Source organism: Zootoca vivipara, chromosome 16 (assembly GCF_963506605.1).
Source record: "Zootoca vivipara chromosome 16, rZooViv1.1, whole genome shotgun sequence".
Classification (NCBI taxonomy): Eukaryota; Metazoa; Chordata; class Lepidosauria; order Squamata; family Lacertidae; genus Zootoca; species Zootoca vivipara.
The window spans coordinates 2,420,216-2,444,996 of NC_083291.1; the positions used below are offsets into that span (position 1 = coordinate 2,420,216).

At 44.9% G+C, this 24,781-nt stretch overlaps 1 protein-coding gene across 1 annotated transcript in view; it reads right to left on the reverse strand.

Moving 5' to 3' along the window:
• Positions 1-3,039: 3,039 nt before the first annotated feature.
• ADAMTSL1 (ADAMTS like 1) overlaps positions 3,040-24,781 on the reverse strand; it is a 486,266-nt gene continuing 464,524 nt past the window's right edge. The window contains exons 24-29 of the mRNA XM_060269080.1: positions 23,242-23,442; positions 21,967-22,147; positions 17,508-17,715; positions 13,412-13,521; positions 11,338-11,558; positions 3,040-4,581 (exon numbers count right to left, since the gene is read on the reverse strand). Of these exons, the coding sequence (XP_060125063.1) occupies positions 4,475-4,581; positions 11,338-11,558; positions 13,412-13,521; positions 17,508-17,715; positions 21,967-22,147; positions 23,242-23,442 (1,028 nt within the window). The 3' untranslated portion in view covers positions 3,040-4,474. The remainder of the gene's footprint in view (positions 4,582-11,337; positions 11,559-13,411; positions 13,522-17,507; positions 17,716-21,966; positions 22,148-23,241; positions 23,443-24,781) is intronic.

Below are 24,781 nucleotides of genomic sequence, written 5' to 3' on the forward strand. Positions count from 1 at the left end.
GTCTCCCTGGGCGAGAGCCCCAGGCACGCTGGTCCAACGGTGCTTTAAGCTCTGAGATCCCTTGGAGCAGAGTTATTGCATAAGGATTATAAAAGAGGTAGCTGCTGCACAGTTGCCATGTGTCCTCTTTTTCCAGGACACGTCCCCTTTTTTCAAGGGTAAAATTCGAGACAAATTGCATTTATTTGCTTTGAATGGCCGGCACAGCGTCCTCTTTTTTTTTTTTAAGCTTTTCAGAATATGGCAACCCTACCGAAGGCTGATATTACAGCTACATTTCTAGCCAGTTACTGCTGTCGGAAAACAGCCGCCACATCATTATTAAGTAAGCTGCTGTTCGTTTTCTTGGTAACTCCTTGTTTGACAGTTTTGTTAAAATGTTAAAAAACCCACCCCACCTTTGCCCTCCCAGTTGTGGCAATTTACTCTGTATGCGCTGAAACTCAGTCAATATTAAACAAGAAGTGCTGATTTAGAATTTAAGGAGGGAAGAGGGATACATTATCACCGGTACAACAAAAACACATTGCAGAGGGATAACAGAATAGCTCCTCCTCCTAAATAGGTTCATCTGAACAACATAATGTACAATTAGTCATATTGCACTTTTTATACAAGAAATTCTAATAAATATACAAAAAAGATACATTTACATACATAGAAAGACATTCTTCTTCTTTTTTAAATAAACGTCGCTTTGATTCATAGCAACACAATAGCTCAGAGACCCATCAGAGAGAGAGAGAACCCATATTCCCTGCCAGATACATTTTGGAATGACCCAAAACCGGAGGCAATTTAATCTGTCGGACCTGATGCTGGCCTCACCAGAGAACTTCCAGACTTGCTTTAGAATTGGCAGGTAATAAAAGCTGCAACCTGCCAATGCTACCTTCAGCACTTGAGCTGCGTTTTATGACTTCAGCACAAGCCCTGGGCCCCTACAGAGACACCTGAGGCACAGCTAAGCTCTTTTATAGAGCCTGGTGCTCAACCAAAGGACAAGAGCCGCACAAAGCTAAAAGTTTGCAAGCCAGGCCTCCCCGCTGCCTTGCCTCCTTGACGTGGGGGCTTCTTTCTAAACAGCCTTTTATTTTTCTTGGCTTGAAGAGGTGCAGCATTTTGTGGCACTAAAGCCCGGATATATAAATCTGCTAGACACCTATGGGGATGTCGGGGAATTCTGACAAAAACGGAAAAGGAAGCGGAATCTGCTGCAGCTTGCGTGTTTGTCTGCAGTCAGGAGCAGAAATGAATCAAGCAAATACGATCAGTGTTCATTCACATTGCTGCTGTTTCTGAGTCTGCAAGCAAGCATGCAAGTTAACGGCATTTTAAACATTGTTTTGGCGTTTCCCTTACATTGAAACGAGTGTAAGGTACATTAACTAGCAGACATAATGTAGCATTTGGCAGAAACACAACTGCAGTGGAATGGAAACGGCGCTGATTGTGAAGGATACAGGCCAGAATGCAACAGGTGGTCTTCACCCATCCCCTAGATAGCTCACAGCACACATAGGAGCAATGCTATTCATTGCAGAAATTTGTTGTTTCTGCTTCACTCTGGGGCTGGGGTCTGCAGGCTGCATAGGATGCTGTGAAGGCATACTGGCTGCAGTCCCACAACCTCGCCCGCCGGCCCACCTGCTGCTTGCAGCCTGGAAGTGATGCTCACGCAACCCACATGAGCTGTGTTGTGGGCCAACACCTATTTGACAACCTGCAGGAAGCAAATCTGTCAAACCCTATCTAGGTGCATGTTTTTCACGGGGGGGGGGGGGAACATGCACCTAGATAGTCATTTCAAAATAGCTGCGAAGGCCTGTTGGAATTCATACTTCCAAATCTCAAAATGTGTTTGAGATGTGCATGGACTTCGGTTGAAGTAGTCCAGCTGAAGCCTGCTTAATACCTGACCCCAAAAACATTTATTGGCCGTGTGTTTCACTAAAGTTTGTGTGCGACTTAGGGACCACCTAGACTGATAGTCCTTTACTTATTCAACATGTATCTTGCCCTCCCTCCGAAGGGAGTCCTTTTTGTCTGAGATCTGCTTCAAATGAGAGGGCAGCACAGCCATGTTCCCACAGTTACGGGAACGCTTACCTTTGCAAGGAGCAACGCAGTCAGCGTCATGCTTAAAGTAGGCCATTTGCATCAATCCATGCTGTGGCCCCATGCTGTGGATCGATGGTCCAGGGGTACTAACATGCCCATGCTCCATGGTCAGGTGGTACTGAGTTGTTTTAAACATGATGCTGAACTCGTGAAAATTCCGACAGGGTGTGTTTAACCTTAATGTGCTCATAGTGAGAAACACCTGATTATGTGCCAATTCTGGGCCAGCGGGTGGGTGGAGACGGCTGCATTGTACGAAGCTCAAGTCACATTCAAGAGTTACTACACTCTTTTGGATTTTTAACCTGTATACTTTTATTCTGTACTGTTAGCTACAGGTGTTTCATGGTATTTCTTTTTCTGCACTGGGTCCCACACTTACCTCCGTTATTATCAAACATTCTTCTTCAATTTTTTTTAACACTCAGTATGCACTATTGCATCAATGCACCTGCCCAATCTAGATCCTATTTTAATCATTAACTCTTAATTACGTTCCAATTTAATTTTTATTAGCACCAGCTAAACCTGACAATTACTTCAGGATTTTTGAACTTGGGCTCTTCCTCCAGTTTCATCTGGTCTAAAATTGATCAAGTGTCTTATTAGTACGTGAATATCATTGCACATATTCAGTATTTATTGAGAATTTGTGTGTGTGTGTGTTTTAAAAAACAAGAGTCTATACCAGGGGTCCCCAGACTTACCGCGCGGCGGGTCGGAGGGCAGGGGAGTGCGCGCGCAGCGGGCCGGAGGGCGGGGGAGTGCGCGCCCGTGCGCATGCGCACACGCACACGGGCGGGAAAAAAAATCGCCGAAAATCGCTTGTGCGCATGCATATGGGCCTCCCCCGACCCGGAAGTGCACCAGAAATGACCTCTTCCGGGTCGGGAGAGGCCCATACGCATGCGCACAAAGGATTTTCGGCGATTTTTTGCCGATTTTTTAGATCGTCGCTGCGCCGCGCGCCGTGAGAGCGGGCGGCGGCGGGGGTCGTCGCGGGCCGGATTGGAAGGCCGATTGGGCCGCATCCGGCCCGGGGGCCGTAGTTTGGGGACCCCCTGGTCTATACAGTCGTACCCTGGTTTTTGAACAGCTTAGTTCACGAGCAACTTGGAACTCGAACGTCGCAAACCTGGAAGTGGGTGTTCTGGTTTGCGAACTTTGCTTCGGAAGCTGAATGTCCGGAGCGGCTTCTGATTGGCTGCAGGATGCTCCTGCAGCCAACTGGAAGCCGTGCCTTGGTTTCTGAACATTTTGGAAGTCGAACAGACTTCTGGAATGCATTCTGTTTGAAAACCAAGGTACGACTGTATGTGTCAGGAGGAATACCGGGACAATGAACAGAAATCAACTGAAATGTGACAAGAGGGCAAGCCTTTGGCGCATCATTTCTTTCAAGACTCATTTTGTGACTGGGATCAACGGATATACCCTTTGCATTGCTGCCCCTGTTTTTAATGCCACATTGAAATGGAGCTTGTGCCGCTGCAGTATTTTGAGACTTGGACTGTGCCTCCTGAGCATAACCGAAAGCAGGGAGGCCCAGGTGGCAACGCAACAGGGAAATAGCTATACAAAACCCATGGCGGATGAATATACAGAGCTGCTGAACACACAGCCATTTGGGAAGCTGTTGGGCTGCAGCATCCTGCCCCAATGGCGAGTAGCAGGATTCCCCCGCCCCCTGACTGCAATGGTACAGGGTAAATTTCTCTTCTCCCAGTGGTGGGTGTCTGGTCCTTCCCATGTCCACGTGGTGAAATGACACCATAGGAAGCTACTCCTTTTATCAGATGGTCATATCTATTCCCCTGACGTGAGCAAGCCTTCCAGGGCCAACTGAAGGCTAATCCATTCTTCAACAAGACACCCCTTTCCCTTCCACTTCATTGTCCCTTCTTTTGTGCAAGGGCGAACGTCACACCTCTGACTCAAGGTACTGGCAATTTTGCAAGGCGTTTTCAGAGTCCTGTTGCTTGAAGCCTTGAAGTCTCCCAGGGCGTTCCGTCGTTCCAGACTCTCTTCTCTCCGGAGCTCTCTCTCCTTTTGTTTTGGTCTGCACCCTCATAAGAAATTCTGTGACTTGCTGTGTTTGTCTCCCAGCCTCCTTATAGAAGGGAAACCTTGTCGAGTTCTTTACAAAGACTTCAGTTTAAGAAAGGGATTTTGTTTTGTTTTTTTGAAAAAAAGGGAAACAAAAAAGGGGGGAGAGGAAAAATAAATAAATAAAATGGAAGATAAGGCCATTCCATTCCATTTTTTCCTTTTTATGAAGAAGCCCTTCTCAGTAATAAAGCAGAGGGGGGGCTGGCGGTGCCAAATTCATCGGATGGTTCTCTGCTTGCCCCCTTTATGCTTTTCCACACGTCCCACAGCACCGTGATTTGAATTGCGTGAGCTGGCAGAGCTTCAGCTGCTTCACTTTCTCACAGTACCTGGTGGTATCTCTGCACTCGACTAGGAAAAAGAGAAAAAAGAGAATAATTGCATTATTTTTTTATAAAAAGAGAGAGAGAAGAATTCATTACCTTGTTGACTAGTTTTATAGCTTCTCTCTGCAAAGTTCCTATCTTCCTATCATTTCATGCCCGTTGCAACATTTGGGGCCATTTCTTTCACAGAACTTAAAGACAGAACTATTGGCCGTTTACTTCTCCCCACCAAAAAAGCCCCATAACTTTTTTGTCTGCAACTTGGCAGGCTTAATCTGTGGGAATGTTCAGGAATGTGGATGAGGAGATATTGTTTAATATATCCTATCCCCGCTTGCGCTAGCAAGCACAAAACTTTAGCAGAGTAAAACATTCCCCTTTTGCAAAATACACAGCAGAAGAACGTTTGCGCAGGCTTGATTTAAGCCACTAAAATAAAGTGTATTTTCCTGGTATTTCCCCTTTTTCCCTCTTAAAAGAAAAGACACAACACAATGCTCTTAAAAGTATAAAAGATGTTTACTTACAAGCATCTCGAGGTACAGCACACTCAAGAGGTAGACTTGCTTAGTTAAAAGGTAATATATACATTGTGAAGTTCACTTATAAGAAGTGAGACTCCATCTCATCTCTCTCTCTAGGCTGGAGGCCTTGAGGGAGAGACTCACTAAGATGTGTGTAGTCCAAGAGGTCTGGTCCAAGAGAGAGAAAATGGCTGTTTCCTTCAGGATTTATCTGCCACTTCCTCAACTCATTTGCATGTGAAGGAAGAGGAAACTACGCTTAGTCATATCCTCCTCCTCAGTCCTCCAAGTGGACTATCTAGGGATTGTTGTGACTTGACTGCACTTAACCCTTTGCATCCCACAAACCCCTTCTCAGGCAATTCACAACATACACAAAAACATACATAAATAACTTTAATCAACCACCCAAGAGTCCCAGCTTGCCACGAAGATCCTGGAACTTCTCTCTTGGCAGGGGCTTTGTTAGGACATCTGCAGTCATCTGGTCAGTGTTGCAGTAACACATTTCAACAAGTCCATCCTCGATCACCTGGCGTATGTAGTGGTACCTGACCCCAATGTGTTTGGTGCGTGCAAGGAACTTTTCACTTTGTGTCAGCTTCATACTGCTCTGATTGTCCTCCATCAAGCTGACAGGTCCCGTTCTTGGCACGCCAAAGTCCTTCAGGAGCTGATCCAGCCAGGGGATCTCTCTGCAAGCTTCCGAAGCCGCAATGTACTCAGATTCTGTGGACGATAAAGCTACACATTTCTGTTTATAGCTGCCCCATGCAATAGCTCCGTCCCCATACATAAAAACATAGCCACTTGTGGATTTATAATCCTTATTGTCCCCAGCCCAATCCGCATCAGTGTACCCAAGCAGTTTAGGGTCTCTGACAGCTGGCAGTTTTAATTTACAGTCCATGGTTCCCTTTAGATAACGAACAACCCTCTTAACTCCAGCCCAATCATGCTCAGTGGGACAACTTACTTTCCTACTTAGGATCCCCACTGCACTTGCCAGGTCAGGTCTGCATGTGGTAACCAAATACAAAAGTTTGCCGACCGCTGACCTGTATTGCGTGTTGTTTGGCAGCAACTTCGAACCTTGTTGATTCTTCAAGAAGTCTGTGGCCATCGGTGTCGCAACTGGGTGTGCGTCCTGCATCTGCATGCTTTCAATCAGTTCAGTTATCTTTTGCCTTTGGCTGAGTAAGAACGATCCATCCTCTTCTCTCTCAACTTGAATTCCCAAGTAGTATTTCACTTTTCCAAGTTCCTTGACCTCTACTTCCCTGTTGAGGTGTTTGACTATGTCTTTATAGTCTTTCTCATTTGACGTAGAAATTAAAAGGTCGTCAACAAAGGCTAAAATGTACGAAAACTGTCCATTCCTTTGTTTGGTGTACAAGCACTTATCAGCAGTCCCTTGCTTGTACCCAAGCTGCACCAGCATCTCATGGAGTTTCTGGTTCCAAGCCCTCGCTGCTTGCTTCAAACCATAAAGTCCTTTCTGCAGCTTGCACACTAGATGTGCCTCATTTGGTTTAATGAAACCTTTGGGCTGCTTCATATAAATCTGCTCAGAAATTTCGCCGTGAAGAAAGGCTGTCGCAATGTCAATATGGTAAACTGACATTTGCTTAGATGCTGCAATACTTAAAAGTAGTCTGACACTGCTGTATCGAACTGTCGGTGCAAACACTTGATCGTAATCCTCTCCATACTTCTGGGAAAAACCTTGTGCCACAAGCCTAGCTTTGTAGCGTTGCACCTCCCCTTCTGAACCCTTTTTAACCTTGAACACCCATTTACTTCCAATTGCTTCCTTACCAGGAGGTAGTTCTGTGAGTGTCCAGGTCCTGTTCCGATGAAGTGCATCTATCTCCTCCTGAGCAGCTTTCCTCCAGAGACTGGCTTCATCTGGTGGCATCCTCTCTATCTCTTCCCATTTGGAAGGTTCCTGTGGAGACGCCGACCTTGTAAGGTAGGACAGCCGTAATGGTGGAACACCTCTGTTGGTTCTGGATGAGCGTCTGACCTCTGGTCTTTCGACCGCATCAGCTTCCTCATCCTCCTCCAGCAGTGGCATATCCCCATACAGCTGCTCGTCATCATCTTCGTCTCTGGTGCTGCCAGGGGCCTGGACCTCCACGTCTTCTCGGGTGTCACCTATAGGGGGTGCTACGACACTAGAAGTTGGATTAGTACTTTGTATTGGTTCAAAAGGAAAAATCACAAATTCCTCATCCTGTGGCTCCTTGGAACAATCAATGGCAGTGTCCTTTGTATCAACTTTGCCTTGCTCATCGAAGTAAATTACATGCTGCGAACTTGTCTTGCCAGTTTGCGGATCCAAGACTCTATATCCTTTTCCTCCAGAAGCGTACCCAACTAGGATCCCTGCCTTCGCTCTGGAATCAAGTTTGTGTCTGTGCTCCTTGGGCACATGATAGTAGCACAAACTTCCAAATACACGTATATGTGACAAATTTGGGGCTTTTCCATGCCAAAGTTCAAATGGTGTGCGCTCTGCGCCTTTTGTGGGCAGTCTGTTCTGAAGATAGACTGAGCAACGAGCCGCTTCACCCCACAGCCTGTGTGACAAGTTAGCTTCCTTTAGCATGCACCTTGTCATTTCCAAAATGGATCTAAATTTCCTCTCTGCAATTGAGTTTTGTTGGGGTGTGTAGGCAACTGTGGTCACGTGTGATATGCCTTCTCTAGCCATGACGGCCTGCATCTCATGTGAACAAAATTCCCCACCATTATCGGACATTAAAATGGAAGGGGCTCGCTGGAACTTGTTCTTGACCATGTTAAGATAGTCCCTGAACAATTCCACTGTCTCACTCTTCTCCTTGATAAAGTAGGCTACGCAGAATCTCGAGAAATCGTCCAAAAATATCAAAATATATTTATTACCTCCTAGAGAAGACACATTCATTGGTCCACATAGATCTGTATGGACAATGTCCAATACTTTAGTGCTTCTCTTCTCTGCACAACGTGGGAAAGAAGGTTTAGTTGCTTTCTCACTAACACAAGTTATACATTTTGATGTTGGTGTATTTGTGTTGCTTTGCTTTACCTGCAGACCTCTCACAAGATCACCTTTCTGTAGTTCCAGAATAACGTTGGTGTCTCTGTGTCCAAGTCTCTTGTGCCAGAGTTCCAGACTTCCTTCGTCCTTTTGACTTGGTTGCGCCACCTTTGCAGACTGGTTCTGCTGGTTCTCTGAAACATTAAGCTCATATACACCATCCTTTAGTGTGCCTTGAACATAAACTTCATCATGCTTAGTCACAATACATTGTCCTTTTTCAAATGTAATTTTAAAACCTTTCCTGTCCAAACTGGACACGCTGAGTAAGTTGCAATTAAGCTTTGGTGCAAACTTAACTTCAGTTATCTTAGTATTAATTGTTTCATGATCTACGTTGAATTTCAAATTCACAGTTCCTGAACCAATTGCCTTTACAATGTTGCCATCAGCAATCTCAATTTCAGAGGTTTCATCCCCATTAATCTCATTAAAATACTCCTTTTCATAACAGAAATGAGAACTCGCTCCACTGTCAAGAATCCACTTATTGCGCTTATTTTCACAATCCTGGACAGCTAAACTCCTCTCCTGCATCAACATGGTTTGCTCATGACTCCCCTTCTTAACACCTTGTGGTTTTGAGGGGTGGGATTCAACTTTATCCCCATTTTGACTCTTGCAGTTCCTTGCTATGTGGTTTTTCCCATTGCATTTAAAACAAATTATTTCTCTAGATGTCTGTCTGGACTTTCCAAAATGCTTGGATGCATAGCTGCTATCCTTCCTCCTTGGATTCCTTTCTTGAGAATCAAGGCTATCTCTGCATTCCTCTCTTAAATGGTTGATAAGCTCATTAAAAGTTAAATCCTTTGTGTGATCCATTATACTTTTAAATGGAGCAAACGTAGGTCCCAATGATGCAAGCATAAACGTTACTTTAGTCACATCATCAAAGGCTCTGGGAGTAAGGGCAATTCTTTGAACAATCTCAGAAAAATTCTTAAAATGCTCTGTAAACTCTTCTCTAGAATTCATCTTCAACTTGAGTAACTTATCCAACAAGTATCTATAGGAACTCTCTGTAGATTGTGCATAAATGCGTTCAATGTCCTCTAGGATCTTAGATGCATCATCTTCAAAATTTATCATTGATAGATGCTCATTCCTCAAACTGCTCAAAATTATGTGCTTGGCTTCATCATTTTTAATACTCCAAGCTTCTATCTTAGCTAAAGCTTCTGCATCGGTTCCTGTAGGCTTTTCTTCCTTAATGGCCTGCAGAACACGCCTAGCAGCAAGATAAACTAAAACGCGCTGCTTCCACTGCACAAAATTATTGTCATCCAGCAGCATAAAACTTGGTCTTGCCTCACTATCAAAACTGGAGCTTGCCATCTTAAAACTTCAAAAATTTCCAAAATTCAAAAATCTTTCAAAAATCAAATTCAAAATCTCAAAAATATCTTCACTACCTCTGAGCTTTCTCAGTGCTGTAAACTCTGAGGGAGGGGAGGGGTAGTTAATCCCCCAAGCACACTGCAGAACAAAGAGACCATGTGCTCAACCAGGAAATCCTAACTGGAAAAATCCTACAGAGTTCAAAATCACAATCCAAATCAATCCTTCAAAAATACACAAAATACGCAACTCTGGGCCGCAATAACCCTTTGTGGGAATGTTCAGGAATGTGGATGAGGAGATATTGTTTAATATATCCTATCCCCGCTTGCGCTAGCAAGCACAAAACTTTAGCAGAGTAAAACATTCCCCTTTTGCAAAATACACAGCAGAAGAACGTTTGCGCAGGCTTGATTTAAGCCACTAAAATAAAGTGTATTTTCCTGGTATTTCCCCTTTTTCCCTCTTAAAAGAAAAGACACAACACAATGCTCTTAAAAGTATAAAAGATGTTTACTTACAAGCATCTCGAGGTACAGCACACTCAAGAGGTAGACTTGCTTAGTTAAAAGGTAATATATACATTGTGAAGTTCACTTATAAGAAGTGAGACTCCATCTCATCTCTCTCTCTAGGCTGGAGGCCTTGAGGGAGAGACTCACTAAGATGTGTGTAGTCCAAGAGGTCTGGTCCAAGAGAGAGAAAATGGCTGTTTCCTTCAGGATTTATCTGCCACTTCCTCAACTCATTTGCATGTGAAGGAAGAGGAAACTACGCTTAGTCATATCCTCCTCCTCAGTCCTCCAAGTGGACTATCTAGGGATTGTTGTGACTTGACTGCACTTAACCCTTTGCATCCCACATAATCCAGTCTGCAGGGGCTCATGGGCTTGAACATTTCATTCACTTTGGCCAAAGGTGGAGAAGGTTATAACTGTTTTTAGATACTCCGTTACAGTAGTGCCTCGCAAGATGAATTTAATTCGTTCTGTGAGTCAATTCGTTTTGCGAAAAATTCATCTAGCGAATCCCATAGGAATGCATTGAATTTTATTTATTTATTTTTTTGCCCATAGGAACACAATAATTGAATTTCAATGCATTCCTATGGGAAACCGCGATCGCTAGACGAATTTTTCACAAAATAAATTCACCTTGCGAGGCAACCTCTGATCACAAAACCCATTTGTCTAGTGAAAAATTCGTCTAGCAGGGCATTCATCTAGCGAGGTACCACTGTATAGTAGTGAATGGGGAACACGCAGCTTTGTTTATACAGAACAGGTTAAAGCCTGAAATGCAGATCAGACTGAAACACAGATTGAAGTGGGGAGAGTGCAGACGATGTAGAAACAGATCAGATTTTTTTAAAAAATGCACAGCTACACGGTGAATCTTGGGGCCTTTCCAGAACTCTAGAACAAAGGAGCTGTGAGAAAAAAGATTATGCAAATATATATTCATATATAATATGAATCAGTACATATTTCAAGATGCAAATTTTTTTAATCTGGGATTATCTTGCGATAATCTGGGATTATAAAGAATAACCACGGAGCTTTATTTACTATAGTAATGTAATTGTGGTTTACATGCAACTGTTCTGGAAGCTTGTCTTTCATGATGTTCTGCTGGCTAGTGATGAGAACTTTATCATATATACCGTAATCTGATTAGAAATCTGGGGAATCAGCAGTGTAGTGAAATTATTTCATGCACACCAGCTACGACCACCTGCAGAGGACGACATGTGAACCAGTCCTCAGAATCCGCGTATTCAGACAGCGGCTTTTCCCAACAACTGCAGTGCTAAGTTGGAAAGACGTACCATTTTCACAGGGAGTGATGTTGCAACGCTGCCAGTTAGCCGGCCTCTGTCTCCAGGCGCAGTAGTGCTCTTGCACAGGTTTGTTGGTGCGGACACGCACACATTCCACTCGTCTTGACTGGAAGCCGTAGTTCCCGCAGGTAGCCGTGCACAGAGTCCACAGACTGACCCTCCAGTGCACTCCGCAAGCATCTGTCCAGCAGTTCTGCGTGCTCAGAGGCCTTTTGTCAAGCAAAAGAGATACAGTGCTACTGCAGAAATATTCCTAAAAACAACACGAGCTATGCGTCTTGGTGTCCGCAGGCTCTGCGCTGTCTGCCCTCTGCTTCCCTTCCAGCTGTAGGGGTGGCTGAGGCCCCGCTGCACGCCCCGTCCCTATGGGTGCCACGCTCCCCACCTCGTCCCAGTGGGCCCTGTGTTCCTCACCCCACCCCTCGACACGCTGCCCCAGGTGAGCGAGAGGCTTCCTCTGCTGCTGCCTGTACAAGTCTTTCAGGAAAGGCTGACCCTCGTCAGAGTCAAACCAGATTTGGTCCTGTATCTTGACAAATTAACCAGAAGGATGTATACTCTGCATATACACACGCACAAACACATGGAATGATTCACTACAGTATGCAGAATTCTGCACAATGAAAAATGTACCATCGTGCCTACCTGAAGGTTAGGTTTTGCTTGTCCAGTGTAGCATCGCTGGGTTGGACTTACTTGTGCCTCTCGTGGACCAAGGCAGGAGTAGTTTTTACAGGAAATAGGCTGGGCCCTCTTAGTTTTGCGTATTTGCCGAGCATTAACAGTCCAGAACTGAAACTCAGCATAGTGTTAACCCATTTATTGCAACAAACCATTTACTGAAAGCCAACGGTGCAAATGGTGTCCTGAAAAAATTGCTAAGCCAAAACGCAGGTGTAAGAGGAGTCAAACAACTCCTCAAAAGCAGCCAGCCTATTTCTCATACAAGCTACTGCTGCCTTTGAACAAGTAAGCCAAATTCAATGATGCCACACTGGCAAGCAAAACAGCCCAGTTCTCTTTCCATCATTTCGCACAGTTTATTCCAACACCTGCACGACTTTGCATATCTGCTTCTGGTTTTGCAAGTCATAAGGAAAAGGCAAGGATCTGTGAAAGGGACAGACTTCTGCCACTGGAATCCTGCCAAAGCCCTCTGGCTTCCAGGGTTCCCACAGAGATTGTCCAAATGCATTCAAGCGTTTCTTTCTAACAATAAGGGCTGGGGACTTGCCCTTTATAAAACGAAAAGTTGAGCTTTTCCGGAAGCTGAATTGTGTGTGCAGTATTTTCTGGGCATTTTCTACAACCATATGAAATCATAATATGCAAACATAGTATGCCAGTAAGAAAAGAGAGGAAGAGGATTTTTAATAAGCCAACCCATCCATCCCTAAAGCAACAACTTCTCTGTCCTAGATTTATTCACTTTGCAAATCGTAATGTTGCCTTCAGGCATTCTCAGTATTGGGAGACTCTATTTTGCGACAGGTGAAATGGCGGGTGGCCGCCGAGACCATATAACACCAGTCCTGAAAGACCTGCATTGGCTCCCAGTACATTTCCAGGCACAATTCAAAGTGTTAGTGGTGACCTTTAAAGCCCTAAATGTCCTCGGCCCAGTATCCCTGAAGGAGCGTCTCCACCCCCATCCTCCAGCCCGGACACTCAGGTCCAGCTCCGAGGTGGTTCCCCCCCCCCTGCGAGAAGTGAGGTTGCAGGGAACCAGGCAGAGGCTCAGTGGTGGTGCCCGCCCTGTGGAACGCCCTCCCATCAGATGTCAAGGAAATCAACAACTATCTGACTTTTAGAAGACATCTGAAGGCAGCCCTGTTTAGAGAAGCTTTTAATGTTTGATGTTTTATCGTGCTTTTAATATTCTTTTGGGAGCTGCCCAGAGTGGCTGGGGAAACCCAGCCAGGTGGGTGGGGTATAAATAATAAATTATTATTGTTATTGTTATTATTCAACAGGCCTAAAACTTAAAGTTCAAAACATAAATAATGCTATGTCACAATTGGCAAACATGGTGTCAGTTTCTGAAAATATCAGCAGGGCTTACCTTGGAAGAGAGCTGCATTGGTCAGAAGGCACAGATATCCCATCCCTGGTCCGGCAGAAAACCTGCCTGTGTTGTACAGCCAGCCGAGATCCAATGCATGGTCCATTACACTGTTAACAGAGACAACTGGACACTTAGAATAGACCTACACTATTTATTATTATTATCATCATCATCATCATCATCACGTATCAATCACGTATCGAAACCTATCAAGGACTTGATAAATATTTATTTGTTGCTTGTCCAGGATTGTAAAAGAGGTGTGTGTGTTGGAGGGTTACTTCCCAAGCACCCAACATGCCATGATATGTGGCTGGTATATTGAATCCAGCTTGGCGAGTCATAAATTGAGCGGGCTGCAGCATAACGAAGATATAGCATGCATTTCTTTCAGTACTGCTAAAGGAACATTGCACACTGCAAACGAGTCAGATGCTCCCTGTCTTTTGCTACAGATCTGTGGTTTGGGACATGCATGATTTAATAATTTATTGTTAAATTCCAGAAGTGTAGCTAGGGTAGCCTGTTTCAGCAAAGAGTCCTGTTGCACCAGGAAATTCATGGTAGCATGGACTTTTGTGTGCCAGAGCCCATGAAAAATGATGCTACAGTAAACATATCAGTCTTTCAAGGTGCCTTGGTTGGTGCTATAAATTCAAGAGTTTAGGACAAATGAAAAGTCCCCTCTCACTTTCCCATTTTGTTGGCCTGCAGCTTGAGATCCACACAGCAAATGTCAGGTTTTTATCCCGTTTGCTGGGTGTTTTACTACTCATAATTTACAGGCAACCCCTTAAAAACAAGTAACCGAAAAGCACGAGACAATTAATGCAAGTCCTGGAAATGTAACAAAAGTCACGAATGAGATTTCATAAAGAGTTTCACGGAAGGGTTGTCCACAGATCTAAGGAAAACTCCCCCTCAGTGTGGAAAAATGGGTAATGACTATAGATCTGCCTAAATGAAAATGATTAAAAAGAACTCTGCAGTGGAAATATATATCAGTTAGGCTCCTGCTCGTTGCCAGATTTCATAGCCTCTAGTTGTGATGATCCTAGAAGGCCGACAGGGTCGCATGAAGTCTTCTGTTGTTTGGTGCAGGCATGCGGAGTCAATCATCATGTCCTCGAGGTAAGGAAAAGGGAGCCACTACCTAGGCGAATGCTCTCTGGGCTGAGGCAAGGCCAAACCAGATTGCTCTGTATTGGAGGTGAAAGCCGTTGTAGGCAAACCCGAGGAACCTGTGCTGTGGTGGAAAGATAGGAATGTGTGTGGCAAGGGGGTGTTTGGTACAGCTTTCTGTGCTCCTGGCTGGAGCATCCTTCCTTTGCATGTGATAGAAGGAGGGTGTGACCTTACCTGTCCAGGTAATAAAAGGACGAGTCACGCAGCACACTTTCTCTTTTTGACTTCCTTCTTCATTTGACCAGCTTTCAGCTAGGACTGCTCTGCTAGCTCTCAGCTAGCAGAGACAGTGGAATTGTTCCCCCATATGTGGTAGATCCACTTGTACATAATTGTAACTAATTCTGACTTCAGGAATCCAACTGTGAACTGATGTGAGTCAACTTCTTTTGTTGACTTCGAATAAGATTGTGGTGTCTTTATTCTTTTAAGAGGGATTCAAGCGAACTTACCAGTAACGTACAGTTTCAATCTGAGACGGACTGAATTGTATAATAGTGAGAGGCTTACACAAGCCTGCAACCAGCTATCTGCTGTGCAATTAAAAAGGGGAATGTAACTCTAAGTAAATGAACTTGCTAGTGCAAGTTAGGAAGGATATTAAAAGACAATACATCCTCTCCTGCAACTCTGAACATTCCTGCAAAGTGCGGGTTGGCTTCTGTGAGATAGAGGATATGAATTTCCCCCTTTTGGAGATATTCCTGAATAGGCTGTAATGTCCATGAAAATGGTGGTATTTTATGAGTTGGCTGCAAAACTTGAGGCCTAATACCGTTCTGTGCAAGCTATCTTTCTTGGATGTGGTAAAGGTAGAATAGATCCCTGAGCCACATTCTTCTTGAAGAATGTGCTCCACCAACTGCTCTATCTAGTAGGTATACCATTGCATTTCTGACCCTAGCTCTCTTGGAGGGATCTGGTGAGACTGGAGACGGTAAGAATTTGGATGGAGGAGATGTAGGTTCATTCCAGACAAACACCATTGTGGATATTGTCCAGCACCCTTCGGTCTGACATGGTCTGCTGCCAATTAGCTGTCCTCCCACTGGAATGGCAACATTGCTGAGAGTGATGGGGTTTGTTCTGTTGAGTGTTGAAGGAGTAGGACTATTGAGTTCAGTTATGCTCCTGCTCATGGCCAGATATCACCTCCAACTTGATTCCTCACCAAATACTGTGGAGATTGCCTGCTTAAATGACTATATTGTCTGGAAGTGAAATGATCTAGCATGCTGCGGACACCCCAAAGGTCTAGAGTCAATCCTACCCTGAATTGAACTACTACTTCCCAGAAGGGACTCAATCCACCAAAGGAAACTTTTGACTCCCCTCCCATTACTCTGAACAGCCTGCCTCACAAACAGCATTTGAAATTCCTGAGCCCTAGACTTCAAATCCGTAGTCTCAAATATCTCCACTGCAAACGAACATGAGTAAAACTGGAGTTACAGTGAACATTCTTAATTCTTATGAGAAATGATTGCATGAAATTCCTGCCTTTAAGGCTGCCCCGACACCTACACCAAAACTAAATGATAGGAGACAGGAGATGGGGGGGGGGAGGTCTGTTTGCAGAGGGGACAACGTAATCTGCTTATATTCCATGCACTTTGGGAAAGGTAATCATTGAGCTTGGCCAATCGGAACCTGATGTCTCCTTGAGTGGACTCTGTGATACAATAGTGAAATGGCACTGATCCATGGCCGGTAATCTGTTCTTAATTGTAATCAGAATAATCAATTTGTAGGCCTGCCTGGGAATGGAGCCTTGTAAGTTTACACAATGCTTGAGAAACTCCTTTCCCTGTTCTCCGGTTGGAGAAATATTATATCAGAAAGCTGAAAGGTCAGGTGAAACAGATGAATTCATACAACTTTTTATAATTGAGCTTGGATATGACATCATGGGATGCTATAAACTAACAGCCATCCCTCTGGGGGAACTAGACATAAACCTTACCTGACATTCCAGGGAAAGTACAAATTTGACCATTCGCTTACAGCTTTTCAAGGAAAAATCTGATCCTTTTTAAATAAATGGCAGCATGATAAGTCAATCAATGCTGGAGGGAACATTTTCTAAAATCTACAAAAGCAGAATTTGTGTGCGTGTGCGCATACACATGTTTTTAATGCAGTTATCAGCTAAATGAAAGCTGATAAGTCTGATTTGGCCATAGGATACCCTACAATCCTTCTTCACCCCACCAAACCGTATTTTTCAGGATGGGCTAGCATTGCCCTCATTGGGGAAGCTCAATACTGCATACTGTGCAACAGACAGTAATGTAATGTGTAATGTATTTTAACCAGGAAATTATAAGTCCATCTGGTTCATCAGGAATTGTAGAATAAACGTTGCTAGTTGACCCACAAGGCCTTTACCTGTCTGACATAAGACATACTTTATTTGCTATTCTTTCCAAATTGGCTTACCATGCTGTGATCATGCTCAGTAATGGGGCGGATATTGCAGATGATGCAGTCATACGGCTATTATAATTTTATCAGGATATTACTGGGTTCTACTAAACTTAATTTCCCCGTGCAGCTAATATTTAACAACATCCATTAAAACATATGGCTTAATGCCGTCATTTTAGGGTCAACCAAGAGGGACAGCAACATGCGCTTACAATTTCCTTTAATGCTATTATGATTAATATACACCAAACTTTTTAAACACACACACGCACCATGTTAAAATACTAATTTTTGCCTGCACTGAAGCAACCCTGAGAGGCAGGTCAGTGTGGTTTTACAGGTGGGTAACTGAGGCTGGGATGATGACTTGCACAGGGCCATCTAGTAGAGAGACAGCAACCCAATTTTTTAAATGCATTCTCAACCCCCTTTTTAACCTCCTCACAATCCCAAACAATGACTGGCAGCTGCGTGTACTTACCTGCCCCCAGGCAGAAGTTGCCCACTCAACACACAGCTGTCTGTTACAGCTCTGGGTGTCTACCGGGCGCTTGGAAAGTTGAGCACATGCATCATTTGACATGGGCATGGAGCTGCCTGCAGCTGTCAGCTTTTGACATGTCACCCGACGGGTCTGAATGCCTCCGCCACAGCTTTGCGTACAATGGGACCACGACGTCACCATCCATCTAGCGCAAGGATAAGGGGAAAGGAAGAAGAGTTACTGGTGGGTGAGCCACAGGGATGTAGCAAAACGACCTGCCTTATCTTCCTTCTGAAATTGTACACTTTCAGTCAATTTGACTTTTATCCTTACATGGATTCTCACCTACTTCTGTGAAAGGCCAGTGGGACTCGAGAAACTCAAAATCTCTCTCTCTCTCTCTCTCTAGCAGTGAACATAGGTAGCAGGTGCTGAGTGAAGCGCAACCAAAATGGGGCCAGCGAGAAACAACAGGGGAGACAAGTAAAAAAAAGAAAAGCCACAACTTTTTCAAACCTGTCAAAGAATGAGAATGCCCAGGAGGTACTGAATGCTAGCTGTCAGTTTGGGGGGGGAAACAGGCCTGGGAGGAATTGAATCCTCTGTATCCACTCTTTATAGCTTTGAGCTGATCCTCAAACTTGGAGCTTTTCCCTTTTGCAAAAGAAGCTTCTTCAAATATTTAAGGGGGGGGGGCAAAGGCACCTAGGCCTCTAGGAGTTGGCTGCTATGCCTAGGACAATTCAAGAAAGCAAAATATTTTTTTCTTGTTTTCCTACTCTAAAAACTAGGTGCGTCCTATGGTCAGATGCGTCCTATGGAGCGAAAAATACAGTAATTCTTAAGGTTCTATCACACTGGCAGGCCAAGAATATACATTATGATGTTCTTTGAACTGTTTCTTTTTTTCTTTGTGGGGTGGTGGTGGAGGTGCTATGATTTGACAGTATAATTTAGGCTGAAGTCCTAACTAGGAAGCAAGGACCATTGAACACAAGTAAACATGAATAGGACTTCTCTTTCTTGACATTTAAATTAAATGAAAATGCAAACTCTGCAACTGTGAATTTGCTTTGATTCTTCTTCTGCTAACCGGGACTACCCCCACCCCAAACACCCCCCCTTCAAAACCTATCAGGTCCTGCCAAAACAAAGAAAACACACTTCCCCTGTCTTTGTATCGCTGCTCTTCGGAAAGGTCAAATCCACAGGTTTTTCTGCCCCTTGTAAATTTCAGCCCTGCATTTCCAACCTCTTTCTTTTTCCAAGCTTATGCACATTTCATCGGTTTCTTGGGAGTTGGGAAAAGCAGCATGGGCGCTGCTGCAGCTTAGGAGAGGGGCGAATGATTGTGCATAAATCATTCCTGCAGAATGTGTTCCCACCAGCAAGTCAGAATTTTGCTGTTATTAATGAGCAAAGTTTCGTATTTCGCACACTCTCCTGGTCCCAGTTGTCCCTTACAATTCAGCTGGCCATCTTTTGCCTAAAGCAGAGGTGTGTGAAACATTATGGAAAAGTAATAAAAAGGGAGCTGTTTCCAAGATGGCCACTCCAAGCTGATCATACAGATCTTTGTTGTCGTTGTTTCGTTCCTATTGGCGGCTGTGCTGCTGCTGTTGTCAGAAAAGATTCCGAGGTCATGAAACACTGGAAGCGGCCCATGATAGACCTTTCCTCCACAATGTCTACATTGGCCTAGTTTCTCATGACACAGCGAATGGCTTGCGGGGACCACACAAAACTTGCAGATCCTCAGAGAGCAACTCGCAACCACTTTGCTCCTCTGCAGTCTTTTTCTTCGCTTCCACGCCATACGGAGCTGAGCAAGGTTTGACTAAGCATGCTGTTGTCCAAATCCAAGCTCATGGCCGAGCTCTCTTTTTGCTAACCGATAGCTGTAGCAAAGGAAAAAAACTTTGGCTCTACAGCCTGTGGTTAGCGAAGAGAGAGCTGAACCATGTGGCCAAGTTTGGATGGCTCAGCATGGCACCAAAGTTGAAAAGGCAGAGGAGGCGCAAAAAAAGACAGCAAGCTTCTCCCTGGGAGCATGCACACTTGGGAAGATAAGTGGGTGGTCCCTGTGTCTGGGAGGTTGACCACTTGCCTGTCCTGGATGGGGGCTGCTCTCCTTCGTAAAGAACAGGTGCATAGGTTGGGGGCAGTCCTGGATCCATCTTCGGCACTTGAGGGTCAAGTAGCCTCAATGGCTAGGAGTGCCTTTTAGTGGTGTGCAGTGATTGTGTGTGTGTGTGTGTGTAGGGGAACAGTTAGGGCCAGATGCGCCAGCTTGCGAAGGCAATTGGGAGGTCCGATGTTGCGTGTGTGACACCCCAATATTACGTGTCTGAGCATCGCGTCTCCCTCTCTGAGCTGGGCACAAACATTTAGGGGACTAGTCTAGTCCCCCTAGTCCATTGACTGGACGCCACTGTACAGGATAGATATGGATTGTAGCTAGTTTTACGTGTTTACGTCACCTCCCAAACCAGACGTGGATTGAGGGTAAATGGGAGTATGTATGCAGCCTACATTTCCTCCAAAAAATGGGTTGAAAAATCTAGTCTCTCCCAAGCACAAGTCTAGGAATCTTTATGTCTAAGATAGGTAAAGTAAAGCGACCCCTGACCATTAGGTCCAGTCATGACCGACTCTGGGGTTGCGGCGCTCATCTCACGTTATTGGCCGAGGGAGCCAGCATACAGCTTCCAGGTCAGGTGGCCAGCATGACAAAGCCACTTCTGGTGAACCAGAGCAGCGCACGGAAACACCGTTTACCTTCCCGCTGTAGCGGTACCTATTTATCTACTTGCACTTTGACATGCTTTCGAACTGCTAGGTTGGCAGGAGCTGGGACTGAGCAACGGGAGCTCACTCCATCTGCAGGGATTCGAACCGCCGACCTTCTGATCGGCAAGCCCTAGGCCCTGTGGTTTAAGCCACAGCGCCACCTGCGTCTCTATGTCTAAGATAACACTGCATAATAACATGGGGAGTGTGGCCTGCAGTTTGGCTCAGTTTATTTATTTTAAACCACTGGTCATAACAAAACAGATCACAGAATACAGTAGTCTCCGAAAAGTGCTGGGAATTATTGCTTTCTTTTACTAAGCTGTGCTTTTTACAAGCCATCTCATAAAAGGAACTATGTGACTATGAAAGCTGGATTCACCCAATACTTTTCCTGTCTCCTGCATTCGTATGGACCTTGTTTCTCTCTGGTTTTTTTTTACAAGAGTTTCCTCACTTGACTGCCGGCAGGGAACTCTTCATTTACCGCAGGCAACCATGTGTGTGTGTGTGTGTGTGTGTGTGTGTGTGTGTGTGTGTTTGTGTGTTGGCTTTATAAGGCTGATTAATATTCTACCTACAGCCTTTTAAATGTGTTTGTGGGATTGGGGGGGGGCACACGTTATTGTTTTAATTATTTACTTGTGTTTTGACCTTGTATTTTCATCCTGTGAGCCGCCCTCAGATCTTGTGATGAAAGGCAGTATATAAATCTAATAAAGAACAACCACAACCACCAGGCAGTTTCAACCCTGCAGTGTAATCTGCACTTCAGTAGGACTGGGAATGTGCACAGCGCATGTTGAAAACACATGAATTTTGCCGAAGAATCCTGGGAACTGTAGTTCCCCCCTCACCGAGCTACAATTCCCAACACTCTTAAGAAAACCACAAAATTATTAAGGGAAATCGTGTGGTTTAAAAGTGCATTGATGGTGCTTTCCATGTATGGTGTGGAGGATCAATGTTTTGGTCAGCAAAAAGGTCAAAAGGTAAAGGACCCCAGGATGGTTAAGTCCAGTCAAAGGTGACTATGGGGTTGCAGCGCTCATCTTGCTTCCTTGCACAAATATTTTATAGCCCTGATTCAACAAGAGCCATTTATTTTTGCGGTGCACACACAGCAAGGGCAAGCAGAGCAAACCTGGACCCAGATACTTGCAGCTACTACTGGATCTGCACATAGAGTTTATAATAGGTAAAGGTAAAAGACCCCTGGATGGTTAAGTCCAGTTGAATTTGACTATGGGGTGCAGCGTTCATCTTGCTTTCAGGCCGAGGGAGCCGGCGTTTGTCCACAGACAGCTTTCCGGGTCATGTGGCCAGCAGGACTAAACCGCTTCTGGTGCAACAGGACACCGTGATGGAAACCAGAGCGCATGGAAATGCCGTTTACCTTCCTGCCACAGCGGTACCTATTTATCTACTCACACTGGCATGTAGATTGGCAGGAGCTGGGACAGAGCGACAGGAGCTCACTTCGCGTGGATTCGAACCACTGACCTTCTGATCGGCAACCCCAAGAGGCTCAGTGGTTTAGACCACAGCGCCACCTGTGTCCCTGCTTTTGGTCAGCAGCACACTCTTAGATAGAGAAGGGAACCATTATGACTTTGTAGTGATGCTTTGTAGCACATAATTATACATTTCAGGGGAAAGGCCAAACCTCGAAGGACAATCTCTTCTGTTACAAGCAACTGGCTGCAGAGCCGGTTTGGGCTTCTCCATGCAGTGGGAGATGTTGACTTGGGCTCTGTCCAGTAAGCATCTCAGCTGGTGATGCTGCAGACCCTTGTTACCGCAGGAGGCTGAGCAGGGCGACATCTTATCCACCGACCACCAGTAATCTGCAAGAGCAGCAAAACATCCAGGTGAAAAGATCGAACAGAGTTAGATCCAATAGAGTTTATTAGTTAGGGGTAAAAGCAGCAGACTTCTCAACCCATCTTTTTTTTCTTTGCATCAATATATTTATACAGTTATAGGTCATGGGTGGGCAAGTTGTTGTTTTTTTACTCTCGAGGGCCACGTTCTCTTCTGGGTAACCTTCTGAGGGGTGCATACCAGTGGTGCGTAGAGTCTGAGACAGAAGTAGGTGCCGCGTAAATTTTATCTTTGTAGAGTAGGTGGGTTTTTACATGGTGCACACACTCAACTCACCCTCTATCCTTCATCCAGACAAGAAAGAGGCATTTTCAGAGTCCATTAACACACATTCCGTGAAACTGTGTTCTGCGGTACCCACAGCAGTTCCTTAGATTTCCAAATGTGATCCCATGTGACCAACCAAAAAGGTTGGGGAAACCTGACAGTCATTGCCATTTAGTGTAATTGACTTTTGCTCCACCACCAGAACCCTTTTGATGCAAGTAACCAGAGCCAGATTTAGGTTTGATGAGGCCCTAAGCTACTGAAGGCAATGGGGCCCTTTATATGTCCAGCTGTCCTTTGTCAACAACAAATTGTTGCTGTTTTTTGTGTTGAATATATCCTACATGGTAATTTATGGACCTAATAGGGATCTAAAGCCATTTGCTGTAAGTAGGTTTTATTATATTTTGGAAATGTACATCCAGTTTTTATCCTGTAATTTTTTTGGGGGCCCCCAAGAGATTGGGGCCCTAAGCTATAGCTTGTTTAGTTTATACGTAAATCCGGCACTGCGTGGAGCTGCTCAAGTAATTCAAAAGTTCATTTGATTGGGTATCCTTAACATTACACCGTAGGGTATAAGCGTTTGATATTTGGGGACGCTGGTGAGGTGTGCCCTCTTCTTTGAGCTTACTGACTCTGTTAGCAATATTCTAAAATCCATACTATATTGCCCAGAAACTGATTGCTTCCACATGAAATTTGTGTGCTGTTTGTTTGTTTAAACAACAGCAACTGTATTACCTATGCCATTACACCAATTCCAAAAATGTAGAGGTGCAGTTTTTACCTTGGACTGTCAGAGACGTTTTTTGTACGAGCAAGCCTGCCTCGTTCTGAGCCATGCAGCTGATTTCTCCTTGATAATCATGGCTGATGTTCAGTATCTGAATAATCTCTCCAGATGACAACACGTGGTGAGGCATGCTGAAGGGCTGACCAGCATGAAACCAGGTAATGTTAGGAGCGGGGTGACCATTCACTGGGCAGCCTAAAAAGAGAGAGAAAAGGGCACATATCAAATCCCAGCAAACTTGGTCCCCAATAGCAAAGAACCCAAAGATATTCTTGACTTAAGCATTTATATCTGCATTGTCCTGTTATATTCAAAATGGCCAATGACATTCATACGAAGAGCAATAAAGATTATGAAATAGATCCTTTGCAAACCAATCACCAAATAGACGCTACCTACAAGAGAATAGCAGCAAGCTCTGAGCTGCTGGCTTAATTATACTGGCCCCACTCCAGAGGTGGTTTTAGAGTAGTGCGATTGGTTTGGCCACACTGGGCACCAACACCACAGGGGGCACAGCAACAACAATGCAAATTGGAGCATGAGAGGGCCCCTCGACTGTTAGCATAGGGCACCACTTAAATTTTAGGGCCCCTGCCCCCTCCTGACATTCACTAAGGATGGGGTCAGAATAATAAAGATGGCAAGGCTGGTGAGTCCCTGCACATCATTACCAGCTGGGGGGAGGCAGCAGGCGGACTGTTTGAGCAGCATGGAGCCTGCGTGCGCCCAAGCCACCGCGTCACTCCCAGGAGAGACGTGTGGGTCGGGTGCGCTGCAGGCCCTGCGGTGAGTGCCGCCTGCCATTTTGTCACCCCCCCCTCAGTGGTGATACCCAGGGCGGACTGCACCCACCGCACCCCTCTTCTTCCACCCCTGATCATTACTATGAGGATCCAAATCAGGGGTTAGTACCAGCAGTGGGCCCTGCCGAGGCCACCAGCTCTGGCCCTTCCCCCAATATACTACATTACGTCTAGCCCTCTTTTAAGTATTACACATCTAAACGCCAAGGCAGGTCTTATAAAAAACATCAGTGCACTTTGCAACCTGTTTTCACAAAGCTGGACTCTTTTGCTTACACCATTCCCCACCCCCCAAAAAACTGATGGCTCTAAAGTGGCGACACCGATACTTGCACAGACATCCGTAAGCCTTGGCTCCTACAAAAGGTTCTATGCACAGCAGACAAGGGCTTTTGCCTCCACAGTGCGCCGTGCCTGTAACTTTTGCATTGTGGCTAGGCGTGATCTGGCCCCGAGTGACTCCTAGTTTTTATGCATGTTGCAGATGGGAACAGAATGTATAAAAGTACATCCGCAGGTTCATAACAACTACACTGTAGGCCAAATTCAGTTTGTCCTCCGCCAATTTCTCTCTTTTTTTTCATCTCCTACAAAGTTCTGGGTTGCCAAATAAGTCAAGCCTTGTTCTCATCGCTATATATTTAATTTGCATCAGCTATTACTACCTCTTCCAAAACAAATATATAAGATAATGGAAATACCACAAAGTCAAAAACGGGAAAATAAAT